The sequence below is a fragment of the Vanessa tameamea genome, chromosome Z, assembly GCF_037043105.1.
Source record: "Vanessa tameamea isolate UH-Manoa-2023 chromosome Z, ilVanTame1 primary haplotype, whole genome shotgun sequence".
Lineage (NCBI taxonomy): Eukaryota > Metazoa > Arthropoda > Insecta > Lepidoptera > Nymphalidae > Vanessa > Vanessa tameamea.
Genome location: NC_087341.1, coordinates 1,859,440 through 1,880,351, shown reverse-complemented (window position 1 = coordinate 1,880,351; position 20,912 = coordinate 1,859,440). Strand labels below are relative to the sequence as shown.

General features: G+C 32.1%; 1 protein-coding gene across 3 annotated transcripts in view; it reads left to right on the top strand.

Moving 5' to 3' along the window:
- Positions 1-412: 412 nt before the first annotated feature.
- LOC113403966 (WD repeat-containing protein 47) overlaps positions 413-20,912 on the top strand; it is a 54,881-nt gene continuing 34,381 nt past the window's right edge. Inside the window, exons 1-4 of one of the 3 annotated variants that reach the window (XM_026644657.2) lie at positions 413-581; positions 2,362-3,843; positions 3,960-4,070; positions 4,580-4,625. In XM_026644657.2, the coding sequence (XP_026500442.2) occupies positions 2,381-3,843; positions 3,960-4,070; positions 4,580-4,625 (1,620 nt within the window). In that variant the 5' untranslated portion in view covers positions 413-581; positions 2,362-2,380. Of the gene's footprint in view, positions 582-2,361; positions 3,844-3,959; positions 4,071-4,579; positions 4,626-15,109; positions 15,552-15,630; positions 16,052-20,912 lie in introns of those variants that run through there. The other 2 variants (XM_026644658.2, XM_026644660.2) reach the window with 2 other exon arrangements.

Sequence of the window (20,912 nt, the reverse complement as noted above, 5' to 3'; positions counted from 1 at the left end):
ATATTTCTTACAGCGCTATTGTCTATGGGCAGCGGTGACCACTTACCATCAGGTGGCCATCATAAAAAAAATACAAAGTTTACCAGCTGTAAACTTGTATTTATACAACTGTTATATGTAATGTTATATGTGGTTGCAAAGTTTTAAGCAGTATTGATATAAAATGTGAACTGAAGTATATGAAGTATAAGAAGTGTATTATATATATTATACCAGACAATTTAAAAAAATGTAATGGATAAAATGTTTTGGTGTCCGAGTGTATTTACGAAAACAACAGACTTTTTCCTAATAAGCTAAGATAATATAGCAAAATACAGTAATACAAAAATAATAAAAAAAAATCTCTAACTACCAAAGACAAACTAGTGAGTCACTGACAAATGATCAAAGCATCAAATAAGAAATTTTATTTTATTTATCTGTATACTGTACTGGTTGCTCTCTCCGACGTTAAAATGTGGAATAAATTTAATAATTTCTTCTGTAATGTCCCGTTAAAAATATTGTTGTAAATGTAGTTTTATCATTTGTTATTGTGATCTTTTCGTGAATGCGAATGAAAAGTGATTAATTCTAAGGTAAACCTTTATTTACTGTATGTTTTCAGCATTTATAAATTGTTTTGAAAATTATTATTTTTTTTTAATAATTATTCGTGGTATACGGTTTTAGATTGTTTATTTCGTTACGATCTATTTTCGAAAAAAATACATGGCCATCTGTGAAGGTTTTCAAGGAGGCTGTATTTTTGTGTAGGCGGAAATTAATGATTTCGCAGTTAGTAATAATCCAATATCATTACCACAGTTAAAAACGGTGTTTTCGGTGTTTTAGTCGGAGTAGCTATGTTAGTATTTATCGGAAAATGTTTTCTCTTAGTTGCATGTCTTATGTGTCAGAGATGCACCAATAATTTCTTTAAGTATGCAACAGAAGGCTTTCTCAACATCATACATTATCCTCAAATACACTAGAGTGAAAGTTTAATGAGCAACTATGCATGCATCTAAACTAAACAGTATTAAAATATCTAATAATAATTATTCAGACATTTGTACAAATTATTGGTCATGTTATTATAATATGGTTATAGTATAATTAATACTTGTCCTTTGTAACTTTGTTGGAGTTACATTTCTGCAATGCTATATAAAATGTAATAAATAGAATAGGATGCATAGAAAAGCAATGTATTAATAAGTCAGTTTGTTTAAAATGTCACAGTCGAAGTAAGAAGTTTTAAGTCAAAACTATGGCAAATTAGTATTCCAAGGATACCATTTATATTTATAGCATATTATTGTATGAAAGTATAAATGTATGCTTTTTTGTTTGATTGTCACATTTATAAGAATCTCTTTACAAAGATAACAATTTGTCAGATAACTGTAATGTCTATTAGACATCTGGCATTAGTATTATCATTTATCAGATATAAATCTTATTGACTTAGTTTTATTTATCTAATGTATTGTATTGTAGTTATATAATATATTAAATAATCTCATTTCTGTTTTTTTTATCATCTGATCGTAAATGCATTTTTTGACTAACAATCAATAAACCTCAGATACAATTTAAGAAAATGCTGAGTTGTATGGTTGGCACTATAGTTTATTAAATTGCTATTTAATGGTATTTGCTGCAATCTGTCTGCCAATTATTAGTTACAATTAGATACCCACCTATTGTATGTTGATGGTACTGTGCCAGAAATCTTCACACAAGTGCCAACAGCAACTAGGTATATGCAGTTTCAAGTCAATAGGATGAATAGTGTCGGGATACAGAATATAAACAAAGATTAATTAATCCATTCATTCAAAAAGTGAATCATTACTAAATAAAAGTATTACTAATTAAAACATTTTTTTATTACTTTTATTTTAATTGTTAGGAAATCTTTATTTTAAATTGCTGAGAGAAATGTCTAATTATAATAATTAAATTTCCGTTGTTGCTAGTATGAAACTACTACTTATGTAAAAATGGTTAATTGTTCATAAGAAAATACATTTCATGATTATTATCTTTATGGCAATATCAAGTATAAGTTACCACTTATATTATATTTTGTCTGTGTTCAATATTTTTAATGGTTTCGGAAATATTGCACTATGCAAAATGAGTTATAAGTTCAATTAGGTTAATATTTGTCCATAATACATAATAATTCATAATATTTTATTGAATATAAAATTGTATTTCAGAAAAAATCTAATATAATACCCTTTTTTTAAGTCGGAAAGTAATTAGCTGGTCTTTAACTAATCATATATATCTTTATATATAATGAATTCCCTTTTTTCTGGGTTGGCTTATATGTATTTTCCTATTCAATTTATTTTTTTGTTGTAGCCTAAGCAAAAGAGGAATAATGCCGTCGACACACTTGAATCTACGCGAGGACGACGTAGTCCGTCTCACACTGGAGTTCTTACATAACCGTGACCTCCACATCACGCAGTTATCCTTGGAAAGGGAGACAGGTGTCATTAATGGGAATTATGCTGACGACGTGCTGTTCCTTCGCCAGCTTATTCTCGACGGCCAGTGGGATGATGTGTTAGAATTTATTCAACCGCTTAGCGCACTTAAAGCTTTTGAAGCTAATAAATTTAATTATGCTATACTTAGACATAAATATATAGAACTGTTATGCATCCGATCTGAAATAAAAGCATACAACAATGTTGAGAACATTGTGGATGAAGTCGTCAAAGTTCTTAGCGATCTAGAAAAAATTGCGCCTTCTAAAGAAGAATATTCTAACTTATGTCTACTTTTGACGCTACCTAGTATAACTGATCACGCACAATTCAAGAAATGGAACCCTAGTAATGCACGAGTGCAATGCTTTCGAGAGGTATATCCTCTAGTGGAACAATTTTTACCATGCGACAAGAAGTCTTCATCGAGCGGTTCACCAGCAAAATGTGCTAAAAACGATCGCTTGATGCAATTGCTGATTAAGGGAATTTTATATGAATCCTGTGTAAACTATTGTCAAGCGAAAGCAACTGGCTCGAAAGAGGCACAGTCGAATGAGGTGAACTTTTCCCGACTCCTAGATGGCTCCGGGTTTGACGAGTCGGATTTAAGTTTGCTTTCATGGCTGCAGTCTATTCCGGCGGAGACTTTCAGTGTACCGTTTGAACAGAGAATGTTGAACGTGGACGTTGAAAAATTAGAACGGCCGTCGTTGCATACATCATGGACGGAACATATGCTAGTAACGCCTATTAAACCACGCACATTTCCGCACTTGGCAATGCCGTTTAGAAGACCGAGATCTGCGGCGGACGCTATGACGAGGTCACTCCGACCACTCCCAGACGGTGCTCCTCGACACCCAGCGGTAATGGCTCTATCCGCTATCGACTATGGACCGTCGTCATCATATTTCGCCGGCTTTCATCTCACTGGAATCAAAGGCAGTAAATTGATGAATACGTCTGTCGATAGATTGTTTGACAATAAAAACGGTGACAGTATTTACAATGGTTTAAATGAATCGTTGAAACCAATTGATGAACAATTGAAGCCGATTGGCGAATATACAAAGGCGAGCGAGGCGAGTAGTATCGGTGCGTCGAATGCTACAACGCCGGAACATAGGGGACAGGATTATTCTGCTTCGACTTCGATATCGACAGCTCCGGTTTCTGCTGAACGTTCCTCTATAGCGGAGAGACTACCTCAGCAGCTTGAGACCTTAACTCCTGGAGGAGACGGTGACTTCAGGAGGGAACTGTTGAAGGAGTACCAAATTCAAAAACAACGTGAATGTGATGATTACTTACGTAATCTCTGTTCGTCTGAACTTAGGCCACAGAAACCGTAAGTGTATAAATATTTTTCTGATTAATTTGTAGTATATTTTTTATAACTTTCTAATACTTAGTAGTACTTCAATTAACATCCTAAAATAATAATATATTGTCAAATGTTTTCAGGATGGAGCAAATAGGTGATGCTGCATCAGCTTTTCCGTCGGCCGTCAAGTATACTCCTCCACCGAATGTTGAACACAATCAGAAAATACACGATCATTCCCAATACATGAGGTAAGGATGTTTTCCAAATAATGTTCATTGTTTCGATAAGCGTTTATTATTGGTTATTTTGTAATGTTCGGTATTAGGAAAAATATATAATCTTTTTTAATATATTAAAATTATAATATTTTATTCAATTACTGAATAACTTCGAGCACACTTGTTGCGTCATATAAAATATTAAAAATAATTGCAAACGATGACACAATAGTTTGTTTTTTTAATAAATTAGTAATATCCATGACGACTTCGTATTTCAAGAGTTAAAAAATATGTTTGTGTGTATCGAAACGTATATCAAATCTCCTAAACGTACATATATAATTTTTATTCGGTTAGATGTATTTAAAGATTGATAGGGGATTTCCCTTATGGTTTTTTCCATATTTCATGTGTGCGTAGTGTACATGTAATAGCTTAAATCGTGTGTTGATAAAATCAGTCACTCAACCTTTGATTTTACAATAAAGTTGTATATAGAATATTAAGTAATTTTTATTTTATTTCTCTTATTCCAGACAAAATGATATCAGCGAGTCCATCGAAATACCGGATTCAGCTAATGTAAGATTTTTCATTATTTTTATTAGTAATATACACATATTTTACACATACACGCACAAAGTACACGATCCAGTGAATGATATTTTTATTAGTTAAAAATATTTTATAAGATAATCCTCAATCGTTCAACGGCATATAATAAAAGTCATATATAAGTCGCATATACGATTCTGTCTCTTTAGGTGATTGTTATAATTACCCTCGTAGCCTATAATATCCTTTCTAGATTATGTTTTTCGGAAATGTCTAGTAAAAAGAGTACTTGTATTGATGAATATTCATATTGAAGCAGCATCCTTTAGTCATGGCATCATTCCCCGTAAAAATAAAGATTGTTTATATCGACCAATCAGGTAACTTTCAGTATACCATTGGTCGTCAGTATTACAGATATTGGTTGTGAACAGATTAAAAATGTTTACGAACGACCACAGATAATCGCAAATCACATTACAACGTATCAGAAAATTCGTGTTAAAACATTATCAAAGTGTGAATGCACTCGAGTGTAACGCATTTTTACCGTGTCTCAGTCCACTGACCATGTTCTTCCGAATACTTATCGTTCGACGCGTAAGTGTATCAAGTTAATTCAATCTTTACGATATTTTGTCACACGATGTAATAATTAACCCACTTTGTAAAATACGAGAGTTTTAGTTGGAAATCGATTTGTTTGCTCGACGTTTTTTTTTTTTTTTTTGTTTATATGTAAAAATATACAATAATTATTGTATTATATTTTGAATGTTTTATTCTAGATTTTTTTTTTTTTGTTTTTGTTTTTTATTACTTGCCTGTGTGCGAATATTCTATTTTTTTTTTGTGTCGGTTTTTGGAAGTATTTGATTACATATTTTGGGTATAATTCTATGTATGTTTAATATAATGATTAAAAAAAACATGGCTATGCATTTTGCAAAAAACATAAACTAGTACCGTAAATACCGCATGATTTAGTCAGAACTGCGATTTGTCTATTAATTTTAGATAATGTTTATTTTTTGCTTATAAAAAGGTTGTTTATGTTATAAAACTAAAATGCATTGCGAATGTTCTGTTTAAAAAATATATATGTCATTTACTTCAATGTTGAAAGTAAATTTAACAAAGTTAATGTAAATGCTAACTGAATTTTGTCATATTAATAAGTACATTTAAATTATATCTAAGGACTGCAGATAGTCCTTATATTTTTGACTTAAAAAAAAAAGCTATTCAACAGATAAAATAATTGATATGATCTATGCGAAAGTCAGTTTTTGTAACGCTTTCACGTCCTAACTACTCAATTACTCACCAAAAAATTTTGCACCCACGTTATTGGGGTACAGAAAATGGTCATAGGGAAACATAACTTTTTTTCTTAAATATATTATTTATTATTGTTTCTTCAAAGATGTTTTGTCCTTTTCATTGTTATATCATATTATTTATAAGTTTTACTATGCTATTTTAATGTTCCTGCATTTTATTGCTAGACATATACTTATACTATACAGGATGATTTTTTTTTAATTTGGGAGTGGATGAATCCGGACTATAACGAATAGCAAGAAATACTAGTCTAGTCTCAAACTCGAGTCTCATGACAATTAAAATGACTTTTTTACTATTCCGTATATGGCCTTTCGGATTTGGATATAAACTTATTATTTACGAAAGCGAATACTCATCTTGCGTGTTTATAAACGACGAGGGAGTAAATTTTCTATAATCAAAAATAGTTATTCCGATGTTATTCAATTAATGTTTTCTTGATATTGATAGTCGTTTATCATGTCCTTTTTCTTGGCGTGCCTTACCATTTCTTAACACGTTCCGTGTAGATGGCTGATACTTATCAATAAAATCAAGCGGTACCGTCTCCGTTTTTCGAGTAGTGAGTCGCCAAGGGGTCGGGGGTGAAGTCCTGCTTCCGAGTCAAAATCACGAATAGCGATCGTATTTAATAATATAATTCTGGTTAAGTGGAAACGGTATTCCTTATAAAGGAACAATGCAGAGAGTGGATATTCATTTAAAAAAAGGTTAGGTGATGATGTTTTCGCGCAATATAACAACAGTGTGAAGACTTTAGGAGATATGCCAATGGACGAATTAAAAAAAAAAAAAATTGGAACTGCCTGCCAACACTATCCCGATGAACAACGCGACAGTTATGTTTTTTTTTTAAATGTAATATTGAAAACAGATACAATAATACAATTTCGTTATATTAAATAATATAACGTAAGAATATAGTTTGACCAATGGCCTGCCAGGACATACATACCGGTGGTGTGATTGGCTAAATAATGACAACGACTATGTACGGTATATTGCGTTACAAGTTATATCAGGCGTTATAAAAACTATTCTTCAATAATATAGTCAAATATATTAATTCTTGTTAGGATTCTTAGTAACTTTCTTAGTAACAAAAATAAATACTCTACCTAGAGTATTTTTTTTTTAATTCTGAATAAAAATATAATAATGTATTAATTTACGCCCAGCGAAATGGTTTAGTATCACCGGATACATGCGAGTGTGATGCCTTTTACTTTCAAAGGCGAATCACGCTCTAAACAAATTCTATAATTAATAAAAAAAATATTAATGAAAAAAAAATTAGTAAAATATAATAATATTTAAAAAATAAATGTACTAGGTGACGTGTAAATAAATACATTGCACTATGCTAAATTTTATTAAACATAATATTACGCAGTAAATAAACATTAGTCTTAAAGACCTACTGATACAAATAGCAACAAATCTACTAATATTGACTTGGTAGTGAACTGATTGTATGACACTAACAGTCTATTTAATGGATCATGTTTACCAACGTTACGTTAGATCTATAAATGTTTAGGATTCGCAAGGAAACATAGATACAGATCGAGGATTTTTTTTTTTAATTTACATAAGATAATGTATATATTTTACGCTTTCCTTGACACGGATCATTATCTTTCTCTTGCCTTATATCGTATCACACATAAATACTTATTGGTCCTTTTCATCTGAGCGTTATTTTAAGGAGAGCTATTTTTAAAGTTCCTCTTTCGTACTCATATTCGATGATTTCGTTTTTAATTAATATTATCTTAATATATATCTATAATATTTTGATACTAATAAATATTTTTTATTTATTTCTATAGAAATGTATATAATGTATAATAAATAGATTGCTGGTTCTATCAATTTTACCTGAAAACCACCTATACAAATTATCTTGTGTTTGTTTTGTATATATAATTACATATACTCGTGCTCTGCTGTGAAGGATTACCTCGTGAGGAGACCTCCACGTGTCGAATGATCGTGTCATGTATGCACCAACCCGTACTACCCGTGGGATATTTTTTCGCTATAATTAATAATACTATGTAATCTGTCATGCTGCTGTACAGTAATCACACAAAGGAGTCCTTCTAATTTGTAACCATGTTAGTTGCATGCGTATGATATGGTAGTTATCTATGACCAAGTAGGCCAATTATACTTACAAATCAAAATCAAAACAAATCAAATTCGTTATGATATAGAAGCATTACACTTACTGGTGATAGTATTTAATTTGACAAGCTATTGCTCGTGTTCACCGGTTGGAAAAAACATATACCCTTACCTGAGAAGAAACGGCAAAAAAAACCGCGGGTCGGTTTTTTACCAATCAAAAGAAATAGCTACAAATTATCACGTTATCGCAATCGAAATGCAAACATAATCGTTGCCCTTCAGCAAAATCAAAACCGAAATATAATTTATTCAAGTAGATTTTTACAAGCACTTTTGAATCGTCATTTTACAAACTATATTAAGTAAAGCTACCACCGGTTCGGAATGTAGATTCTACCGAGAAGAACCGGCAAGAAACTCAGTAGTTACTCTATATCAGAATTTAAAATACAAAATTATGTTAGCCAAATCCTATATAATATATTCTGCCTGGAAGTCAACAAGTATTAGCTCCACGTCTTTCTACTACTAATGGAAACCGCTGTTAATATACGGCCTTGCTTATGAACATTAATTACCGGGTGATTATTATTAATTTGTTTCTTTTTGTCATAATTAGTTAGACATTTTTAAGTAGACATTACATTGTATAACGTGGATGGATTTTAATTTAAAAATTATTCGTTTATTATACAATTTAAATTAGTGGGCGTTTGAGCATATTGCGAGCTAGGCAGGAGTGTGATGCAGTATCTTCTATAAAGCTAATGTACATGCCAAACAGCAGTAAAGGTGGGTGAGCCAGTGTAACTACAGGCACAAGGTTGGTGGTGCGTTGGTGACGTAAGGAATGGTTAATATTTCTTACAGCGCCATTGTCTTTGGGCGGTGATGACCACTAACCATCAGGTGGCCCATTTGCTCGTCCGCCTACCGATACCAAAGAAAAAAAAGCGAAACTGATTAATTAATAAGGATTTTTCGTCACACGCTTAGATTATTTCAATACTGCCAAAGCTAAGAACGTGTATAATAGTGATCAAATTTTGGCCTCTAATTACACGCACGCTTAGTACTAGTAGCTTGTATGAAATTTTGCGAGTGTTAAGCGTAGCCTTCATGGACACTTCGATAATAATGTTGGCCTATTCGTATTAGTTATTTCCTAGTGCGTCACTCTAAATAAATATACGTATAGAAATAAACTAAGATCTCATGTTTGATCTGAACTTTAAATGATATATTGCTAGGAGCTATCTGGACATGAAACTGTAATGATGATTATGATGTTCTCCTTACCGATTTCGTCCACGCAGGACATTTTATAATGCACAAGTGTACTCGCAAACACAGGTGCACTCTGTTCCCTCACTCTCATAATCCGATGTGACGGCAAATCCGATACGATCGAAAATAATTTAGACACCGGACCAGCGGCATTATGAGCTTTTTGAGGCTGTGTACACACCTCAATTTCCAACTCCCAGTTTCCGGGCTGTACTGAAACACCAACATTTTGAACCCAGTACCTTGGCATCTGCGGCTATATATTTGTCACTAGACAAACGAAGCAGTTTAACTAACCTAACATAATCAATATAAAAATCGCATTAAAAAAAATTAAGATTTATGACATTGACGTTTCGCTTCTCCCACTTGATGTAAGTGAAATCTTTTGATGTTAATCTTAGCTGTGATTGATAATTATAAATACACAATTAGACACGATACGAGACGATGATCACATTCGTTGTATGCAAATGTACGTGTATTCATTACATTATAGATATTAGTCTCTGTATGTGTCGAAGGCGTTACGTAAATTCAATATTTGATCTTGGTCGACTTGATACCAAGTTATTGCGACTTATCGATTTGTGTCCTCGCTTGATTATCTTTTTTTAAATCGTTTATAACATCATCCCAGAAATACGTTTTGTGTAATGGTTAATCATAGTTATTTATAGTGAACCCTCGCACATAATTCTTCCAAAAAAAATACTCTTTTCCTTTTTAATTTGTAGCTGGAACCACTTTTTCTATTCACCGCTAAGTCTAAGGGAGGGGGATATATTAGGACCCTGGCTGATTGCCAGGCTGTCCACTAAAACCAGCGGTAAATATTGACTGGGTGGTAGGGCTTTCTGCATGCTCATCTGGGTACGTACCACTCACTCATTAAATATTCTACCGCCTGGAATACTTAATATTGTTGTGTTTTGAAGGGTTACATAACATGTTAGCTCCTAAGGTTTTTGGCGATTGTCTATGTAAGGAATGCTTAATATTTCTTACAGCGCCAATGTGTATAGATGGTGACCACGTACCGTCAGGTGGTCCGTCTACCTATATCAAAGGAATAACTCTTCGTCACTATGGGACAGATTGGGATAGCTTGAGCATACTATTTTTATGGCATATTTTGACGGACGAGCATATGGCCACCTGATGGTAAGTGGTCACCACCGCCAATAGACAATGGCGCTGTAAGAAATACTAACCATTCCTTACATCGCCAATGCGCCCTCACGTTGGCAACTAATACGTTATGTCCCTTATGCCTGTAGTTACACTGATACACTCACCCTTACGTACTACCGTATGTTTGTTACACTGCCATCGTCAACAATGACAACACAGGTAGCCTTGATAGTTTTTCCCGTCAGTCCTTAACATACACCTAATTATAAATACCGTCTTGATTTATTTCCGTTTGTTTGCGTGTCTTATTATCTATGTACAATGTAACGTATAATCTATGTACAATAAAAAATATGACAATAGCTGAATATACACAATAGTTAGAACCAACTCATTAGTTATCTAACCGCCAACTATTAAAATGAGTTATTAATTACAGACATAAAGTATATAGCATCTTAGAACCCATGGTTATCGGCGCATTGGCTGTCTTATGAATGGTTAGTATTTCTTACGGTACCTATAAAAAATTAAGTGGTTTATTATATAAATTTAAAAAAAAACCTCGCTTTAAAAATAGCTCTATATTTAAACTTAAAGCATAAAATGTTTTAAAAAAATCGTCGACATAAAATGCTTCGTCGACGATCTCTTGCAAAACAATTCTTTTTATTCGGTTTTTTAAAAGATAATACAATTGCCGATTTTTCAATCGCCAGGGAACTTTTATCTGAATATTAAGGTTTTGACAGTTTTAGTATAGAAATGCAAGAACGACAAACTAATCTTCTAATAAAGGTAAATTAAATCCAGTGGACCCAAAGTTAAATTTTAAACGAAATGAAACGGAATGTATAATGGATCTTAACGAGAAATACCGGAATGAAAAACAGCAGTTGCTCTATTTCACGAATTAAATTAATTTTCTTGATATTATTTTTCTAATAATCATCAAATATCTATAACGTGACTTTAGTCTACACAAATACATATATACTTAAGTTATTATTTTACTATGTTTATAATTTTAATTGGAGTCTAATGTCCATGGCGTGGAGATATTCCTATATTCTATGATGTTATTTTTTTATATTAACTATGAGGTAGTTCTATAAAACTACAGTTATTACAAAACAGGTTAACAAATTTTTAATATGCATTAGTTAATTTATTGCTTTACATACATACATGCTTTGTATTTAAATAATAGGAGCATATCTTCTAAATTTTATTAAAATATACGTTTCGAAATTCCTACATTTTAAAGAAGCACTTTTTGGACTGATTTCGAAGACGTTTATTTTTAATATTCAGTACGTCAGTTGATGAATTACTATTTGTCCTTCAGAATAGAAAATTGTATTTTCTTTTGTATCGACAATACGCCAATGTGATACGTATGTTGATATAAATGATTTATGGTTAAATATTTGTTGTGGACGTACATATTTAGAGCCATCAGTGTGTTGATTTAAATATTCAAACAGAGATGTTTGTTTGCGAAATAAATAAATTAAGCGAGACTTATATAAAAGCGTAAAAGTGTTATTACTTAGACGCTGCTCCGACTTCCGATGTCCTACTAAAACTAATTAAATATACTATTTGAGCCAAAATTTTATTTCAAATATCCACTAAACATTACTGCTGATAAATAGATGTCAATCACCGTTTATGAAAAGCAATCAGTATATTTTCTATCAACTAATCGGCATTTATATTCACGCATAAACAAATTAAAAGATATACTGACGCAATATGAATGGTCTCCTTAACCTATTTTTTATCTGTGTATATTAAGTTAACACGCGACAATTTAACAGTTTTACTATATAGATAACGATAGCAAAGTGAGAGGCAAGAATTGTCCGACGAAATTATGAAATATGTACAATATGTTTGTATTCGTAATGTTCGATACGATATTGTAACACAATAGCCAATTAGAAGCGTGGCTTCGAATAAGCATTCGATTCGATTGTAATTTTCGTCAAACTTTTATCACTTATGATTTTCATACATTTTGGTATCTTCTATAAACGAATTCATTAATTGTTATCTGTTGTCTTATTGTACAATTTGTAACTTTAACCTTAACCACATCTTGATGTACAAAACAAACCCTCATATTTTTTTCTTTTACTAATTACAAATAAACTTTTAATATGTATTCAATTGGTATTAGATCGCTTTAGTTGGGTACGTGAAATGTTTTAGACAAGGACCTGTTTTTTTTTATATATTCAGACACGATATCGGATCGTTTCCGATCCTCTCATTCTAATTCACTACGTTCTCAGATAAAACGTTCGATGTTATCGTCACGTTTACATTATGAAAAGTAACAAATGAAACAGTTTCAGGAGTACATGTACGTAGTTGTTCGTTATTATATAAAACACGGATTGTGTAAATAGACCATATTTATATGTAAATATGTGTTACAAAAGTAGACATAAATATGGGCATATTTTTTTTGTAACTTTCACTCTGTTTCGTGTCTGTTTCAGTCCAAAACATATCTAGCCTTCAATTATCATAATTTAAATTGAAAATTATCATATTTTATTTGAAAGCAAAGTTAAACAAAATTTGAATTATAAGCGCTTCTTTAACGCCTCCACGCGAATGTATCATAGTCTGTGATTGGATATCAATATCCTTACAATAAATTAAATAAGCTTGTTATATTAAAATTATCTTTTGATTATGTTTTTAAAGTGATTTGATTAATTTTATTTGAACGAAATTAATCACTATCAAGATCTTAAATGGTCTTCGAATAAATCAAAACGTGTTCAATAGTAAGTGCGGTTATGAAAACATTTTTATATAAAACGATGCATCGTTAAATTGAACATGATTATGAATAAATATGTCGTTTGAATAATTATATAAAAAAAACATCAATTATAAGGCAACACGAATAAGTAATTTCTCCTCACTTTCCTTACAGTCCGGTTTTTAATAATTTTGTATATTTTTGTATAGATACTTTCCTTGAATGTTGCGCAATCTAAACTATACTAGTTTTATGTAATTATGTAATAAAGAATGTCAAAATATTTTATATACAAGGAGAATAAGTTTTGAAAAAGTATTATTTATTTATGTAAGTTGTTTTACAATATATTATTCGGGCTTAATATTCTTATGTCATTCTACGACTCATATGCAGAAGATCACGTTGTTACCAGTAGCGTCAACAAGCTCTAGTACTTTGCGGACACGTATAATCTTTTCGAAAACGGTAATTTTCTTTCTAATAACAACGAAATGGAAGAAATTTTGCAATTTTTATGAGTTGCGAGACCTTTGAATGTTTTTATTTTAATAATGATATATTTCTATCTATCGAATACAAACATTAGAAATGGAAAATGAGGTTATGGGAATAAAGGCTTTATTATTTTATATATTTGTCTATTGCAAATGGAACTGGTTAATAAATTACTTTTATATAAATCGTAAGGAAGCCTGAAGTGATTACAGTTTATAGTTCTGCGTTACGTATTTCAAAAAACCTGCATCTGCATATATAAAGTCTGAATATTCTTCTTAAACTCGAAAGCAGGCGTTCGCCAAACGGGTTATTTATGGGCTGTTGAAAATAATACATTGTGCGTTATTTCATTTAGAATTCTGAATTGGTATTTAAAAGGAGCGCGTGCCACTGATATATTAACAAGCATGATTATGTAAACTTGATCGATATTAGGGATCTTAGGCTCTTATTCCCTAAAATGAATATTACTATTAGTTTAAAGTTCCTTATAAACGAATTCGTCTTCATAGCCTTATGTTGAACATATTATAAATTAAACAATCGAATAAAATCATACAACTGCTTTGCGATTCTGTGAGAGTTATTTGTATCTCACTCGTAAAATGTTGACAATCGATTTACAATTTTGATACGTAAATTTTATAATTATTATGGTCAATGTCACATATAAAATTCTATCATTTCACGTTCGTTTTCTGAGTCGTGATTCTAGTTTCTTGTTACAGAATAGCTCTACGGTTTCGACTTTTGAAGTACTCGAGGAAGTATATGTGTTTGGATAGTTAACTTTTAATAATACGCTTGTTACTTTAAATTAGTTTAATAACAGTAGCTAAATTCTGTTGTTCAGTTTAACGAGAACTCGCCTTTTAAGGGACCGTAAAATCACCGAGCAGCTATTAACCACTTCATTTAATTGAGTTAATTACATTTCGACGCGAGAGCGAATTTACTATTATTTTGTCGATTTCACTAAACGAACCGCTCGCTCCGATGATACACATAGTACGTTATGTCTATATTTGAATTGGAGATCATCGGGTGTGAGTTTCTGTTATTGACGAATACATAATTTTATATCTCGTATCTCTTTAATGACATTGTGGTATCGAAACAAATGTCGCCGTTTACCTAGCTTCGTTCGACACGGATGACCTTCGATCAAACTTGGACTAACGCCTACGTTCGACGGTCCACGATTATTATTTATATACTTGCCGCTCCACTTGAGTATTATTTACCTCCTTGTCACCGTATTTACATACATCTACGGTGTAATTGTAGGACACGTTGATAATAATTGGTATTGCTGCGCGCGCGCATGCTGCCGTGAGTCATCGTCGAGCGTTTTGCGCACAATGCCGTCCGAACGGTCCAGTCGCGTCGCGGCATACTTAGAGGACATACATATTACTTAAGTCACGCTTTTGCACTAACGAGAATCGGTGTTTGCGAAACATTGTCGATAGTTCGTTTGTGAATTAAAATATATATTGTGGCGAGCTTTTGTGTGCTACCGAGAAAATGACAGCGGTGAAGAAGGCCTTGGCGATGCGGCAGTTGGATTCGATGTTCGGAACCATGACCTTAGAGGGCGAGGGCCGTCACTCCCCATTAGTCAGCTCCACCATCGAACACGATCCACATTGCGATGTCCATGGTCGTTGTAGTACACCTTACAGATCATCCTTATACTTGCACAGCAGGGAATCAACACCTGGTTATCACAGGGAATCTATTTCACCGACGAATGGACTCATCATAAGGTCTGTAAATTTATAATACAAGCGTAAATCAATTATTCGTATAAAACTATTAAGTCTTAAAAAAATAATTTAATGACAGGCGAAGGGGCTCGCTGGGTATACCGTCGTCGCCTGTGCGGGAGATCGAGCATCCCTCGACATTCCCGAGCATTCTCCGTCGAGACCGATACAGTCCCTCTCAGACGCCTCCCCGTAGAGATACGCCGAGTCCAACTCACAAATACAGCACAAAGAGACATTCGATGGGCTCATTCCCTAACCTGTCCCGTAGCAATGTAGTAAATTACAACAGACGGGACTCGCTCAACAGTACAGGAGTAAGAGACATGAAGAGAGATTACGTCGGGTCAATGAATTCGCTGTCGAGGAAGAGTTCCATTGATACGAAGAAATCCTCCACGGATTCCTTGGATACTTGGCATACCAATTGGGATTACGATCGGCACAATTCCATATCATCGTTGGCGCATGACGACAGGCTCTCTTGCGGACACAATAAGGTAACTGTGTTGGACAGCGACCCACTGTTTATCTGTCATTCGTAACAGCATCTCTTTCATGATCTCCTAATATGTGAATAATGATTATATATTTGTTCGCGTATCGATGGTAGAATGCAATAAATAAACATACCTCGCATGAGGTCACGTTTATTTGAATATTAATATTATTTAGTCATATGTCACACTTTTTTGCCTTTATGACAATAAACCGTTGAAACGACGGAGGTGCGTATTGATGGTTTCTCCAATGCATCGATATTCGGTATTGTTGTTGGGTTCGCATACAATACATGTTATAATTAAAGCAAGGCAACATGCTGTTTTATGGATAATTATTATACGCGATTAGATTTAAAACCGTTGTAATGATCTGAAGTTTTTTTTTACCGTTATGTAGTTAATGAGCGTTACGATTAAAACTTGCGTATCAATTGTATTTGTTAAGAAGTTCTGTTTGCACGCGATACTATTATACGTAATTATTTCTTGTTATATTAATAGTAAAAACGGAAAATGTTGAGTATAACATTTCTAAATGATTAAAATTGAGAAAAAATGTTGTTCTTCGATTTCATAATTCATCGTCTTAATAAACGCTAAGTGTAACGAAATTTATTTACAAGTATGTTTAGCTCAGATGTACAATTTAAACAGTTTTCTCTAAGGAGTTATTAGCTGATTCACTCTCCTTACACACTTCATATAATATTTCAATAAATGGGTTATATAACTTATTAGTTTAGGTATAAGTGTATAATGTGGTTAGTCCTGAGATAAAAATCAAAACGGAATGTCTCGACTAGGCCACTCTACAAGGCACCGAGTCTTGACTCGACAACCATACATGGTTACGTCGCTAGCACGCTAAATCATGACAATATTTACATCTCACCGTTTCGTCATATAACATCGTACTCTTTAAAGAAAATAATTAAACGATCCCAAAAAGGGCAACTTAATATATTTTTTTTTATACATGAATTTCATATGGATATACCGGTTTCGATGCTCTGTGTTTTCGGAGGTCGTATTTGAGTTTTAATAAAGTTTTAATCTGTAATTACACAAGGTTGAGTGTATTCGTCGTAAAATTATCATAGAGTTATATATCATATAATAAATATATTAAAAATGATATTTAATTTTACAAAATAAATCTGAATATATATTTATATAAGAACCTCAAATAATCATTTGACATATTTGATTTCTGATGCGTATAGTCTATGAAATGAACATTTAGAAATTGTATGACAGAATCTTTAACCTACTTCAAAAACACTGCACTAAAGTATTAAGAATTCAAGTTGTTTTTTTTTTCTTAAAGAAAAATATATTCGAATTCCAACCCTGTAAAGTAATAATAATATTAGCATCAGTTGTCGTCTCATTGGTTCTCGTTTCACTTGTTATAAAACGTCATCGGCTTTTCAGCGAATTCACGAATCAGTAGCGCCATACACATACAGTAAACGTATGCAAATAAGGGGTGAGGAAATAAAGTGAAATCCACGGAAATTACGTACCTATGTAATACGTATGTATGAAGTATGTGAGTTAAATTGAATCATGAAATTGGTTCAAGCGATTTATCGTAACATTGTATTTCATTTTGAATTACCGTATCGCTCCATTAAAACGAAAGCAAGGTAACGTACGAGGATTTTATTTTATTTAAAAATATAATCGTTAAAGTATTTTTTTTTTAAATCGACACTAAAATTAGAAGAGATTTGTCAATGTGAATGTTTTTATTTATACGTATATTTATGTATAGCTACGACATTTGCAGATGGATTTGTAAATTTAATTTTTTGCTCATAAAAGGTTTATCCAATTTATATTTTGTAAATATATGATTGATACGTTGATGAGTTTCGGAGACAGACAGCGGAACTCTTCAATAAATGCCAGCAAATCAACCGCGATTGCTATAATGTTGGTATAAGTATTGAAGTCATTTTATTATAAAGACGTTGTTTGAACGATTTTATTTTTAAATTATTCGCTCAAGCCAATTGAAAGTCGTGAAGGGTAATCATTACGCTGGTTTATTATTTACATAAAGTTTTATGTATGTCGGTTTAGTAGCTTTTTTAGTTAGACAGTACAAAATAAAATCTTATTAATTTTGAATATAGATTTCGATGTGTTGGTATTTTGCAAGTCTCCAAAAGGTCATGAGTAAATACACAACACTATCAATTTTGTTAACAGCTAATACGCGTTGGTTCTCACACAAGTTTTAAATTTTCTTTTGATAGAGACCCAGCTGGAGAATGAAAAGTTTTGTTAAGAGAAAACTATTATTATGCAATTTAAAACGATTATAAAAAAATGTTTATCGGGGTTAAACTTAACGCATATTAATAGAAGCATCGTGACGTAATAATTGAAGCGATAAACTAACCAAAGCACGTTAGTCACAAGTTTATATAACTCAAATTGATAAATCTCAAACGGTACAAAAGTAAATTCAGTCATAATTACAGGCTCACAGGATTCAATTTTAGTTAATTAAGCTAAAATAACAGAAATAAATCTTAAGTAAAATAAAGATAGCTTAAGTTGAATTATTGTGAAATTTTATTAAATCGATTTTTATAGCTGCAAATCGATTGAAAAACTATTTCGAATAATCGACTCGTGTGAATGCGGTGTAAGTCAACGATTTGACCTGAGACTGACTCCACTTTAATCAATAGGATGTAATTGATCGAAGATTCCAGCCGACGTTCTCAATGATTCATTTAAATTAAAACTGATGCAACTCAAAGTGCAAAATCGTTTACGGCTGTCACAAACATTTTAACAATGATTTTATTAATAGCTCATATTTACAACTTTGTCGTTCTTGAGAAATATGTAGTACTTCAAGATGACCTTAAATATAAATAATACATGTTATCAGTCCGATTCTTGCACGCCGTCCGTAAATTAATGATTGTTTTTTTATTTATTAATAGCTGTTTAAGTCAACCCGTCCGCTATGTTGGCGTTAATTAAACTTAAATATTTTATTATTCCTTTTTCGTAACGTAATACTAAATCTTGTTAGAATCCGACTAACCGTTCGAGCGTGATTAACTAACAAACATCGAAATACAAATATTTATAGAAGAAAATCATGTACCGTGACGTAATCTTCGTCCTTATTTTCAACGCAAATGTCTGTCGGGCGGGCGATATAAAAATAGGGTATGTTTGCGACTAAAACCCGAATTTAATGAATTAAATTTTTAATATTCATCCCGAGTGATCAGTTTTATAATTAATATTAATAGGATAGAAGATTTAAAAATCAAATCAATCATAATATATTTAATATAATATTTATAAAGTTTACAATGTTTTTTTGTAATTGGCATTTTAAAATGGCAATGTGACTCTTTGGAAAGATAAAATCATAGAGAAAGTGAACCGCTTGGACAAACTAACTAGCCGAACGCAATGACATAGTAAACGTTTTCACTTTGACCCATGACTCTATTGTCGTTAAATTAAAACCACTTGTTCAAAAATACGGTTACAATTGCAAAAAATTGATACGGGTAGCTTTCTTAATTTTCATCTAACGCTTATTAAAGGTTCCAGAATCTCTCAAATAGAAATATATGCTTCATAATTTGTCAACACATTAAATCGTACATAGAGACAATCAGATATATTATACAGTATGTTAAAAATGATTTATCTTTCGGTATTCGCGTGCATCTGTGTCAATATTTACTACACATTCTGTACATGGGGTTTTTCGATACATGAGTCATTTATGAAGTCATATGGTCTCTGTTATGGAGCGTTTATTTACGTAATGTAAACGACGAAGCTCGAAACTGTGATTGTATTATCGGAATTGTTTATATATTTAAATTTATATATTTGTAAAGTTATCTTAACGTTTCACAATTTTTCTAATTGTATAATTACAATCATATTAAACGAAGAATACGTATACGTAATATCAACTAGCGACCCGCCCCGGCTTCGCACGAGTGCAATGCTGATACTACATACAGTATATATATTACAGAACATCTTTAATATTTATATACAACTTTCACAGTTTTTCATTTAAATTACACGCTGTTAAATGCCGTACTGATCTATATTAAATGCATTGTATTTAAGGTATTTAATTATTGCCGTATTGCTTAAAATCGTTTCGAAAATAAGCCATTGTATCTCGTAAGTAGTAAAGGATAAAAAATAGTTATTGTGGGTTATCCCTAAGAGATAGACACATACCATTGTGGACATTTTTGTAGACCTTTTTAAGGTGTACAATGCTGTAGTACATTATTTTTATCTATCTCGTAGGGTTCAGCCAGCGTTTGCGAAGTAAGTGCAAAAAATGTGTTTATTAACGACATCACATTAGATACATCTAAAATTATTAGTTTACTATATTGTGCATCAATGTATTATACATATAAACCTTCCTCTTGAATCATTCTATCTATTAAATAAAACTGCATCAAAACTACTGCGTAATTTTAAAGATCTAAACACACACAGGGACAAACAGACATCGGTAGGCGACTTTGTTTAACATATAGTATAGTACTTATCAGTTGAATTATGCTTTTTTATTAATAGATGCTAGTATTTACGTAGTAACTAATATTCTCATTTAACTCATAGAGGTAAAAATAGTATATCAATGTTTTTACTCATTTGTTATGTAAATACAGACGACGGATAGCGGCACCTTTAGAATGTTAGGTATTTCGTTGCATGGAATGTACTAGTCATAAACGTTGTACAAACAAATCTTCAATTAAATCTCTAAGGCTATAAATATATTAATTTTATCAAACACATTCGCGATAACGATGTTTGTCGTTTGTTATTAGCG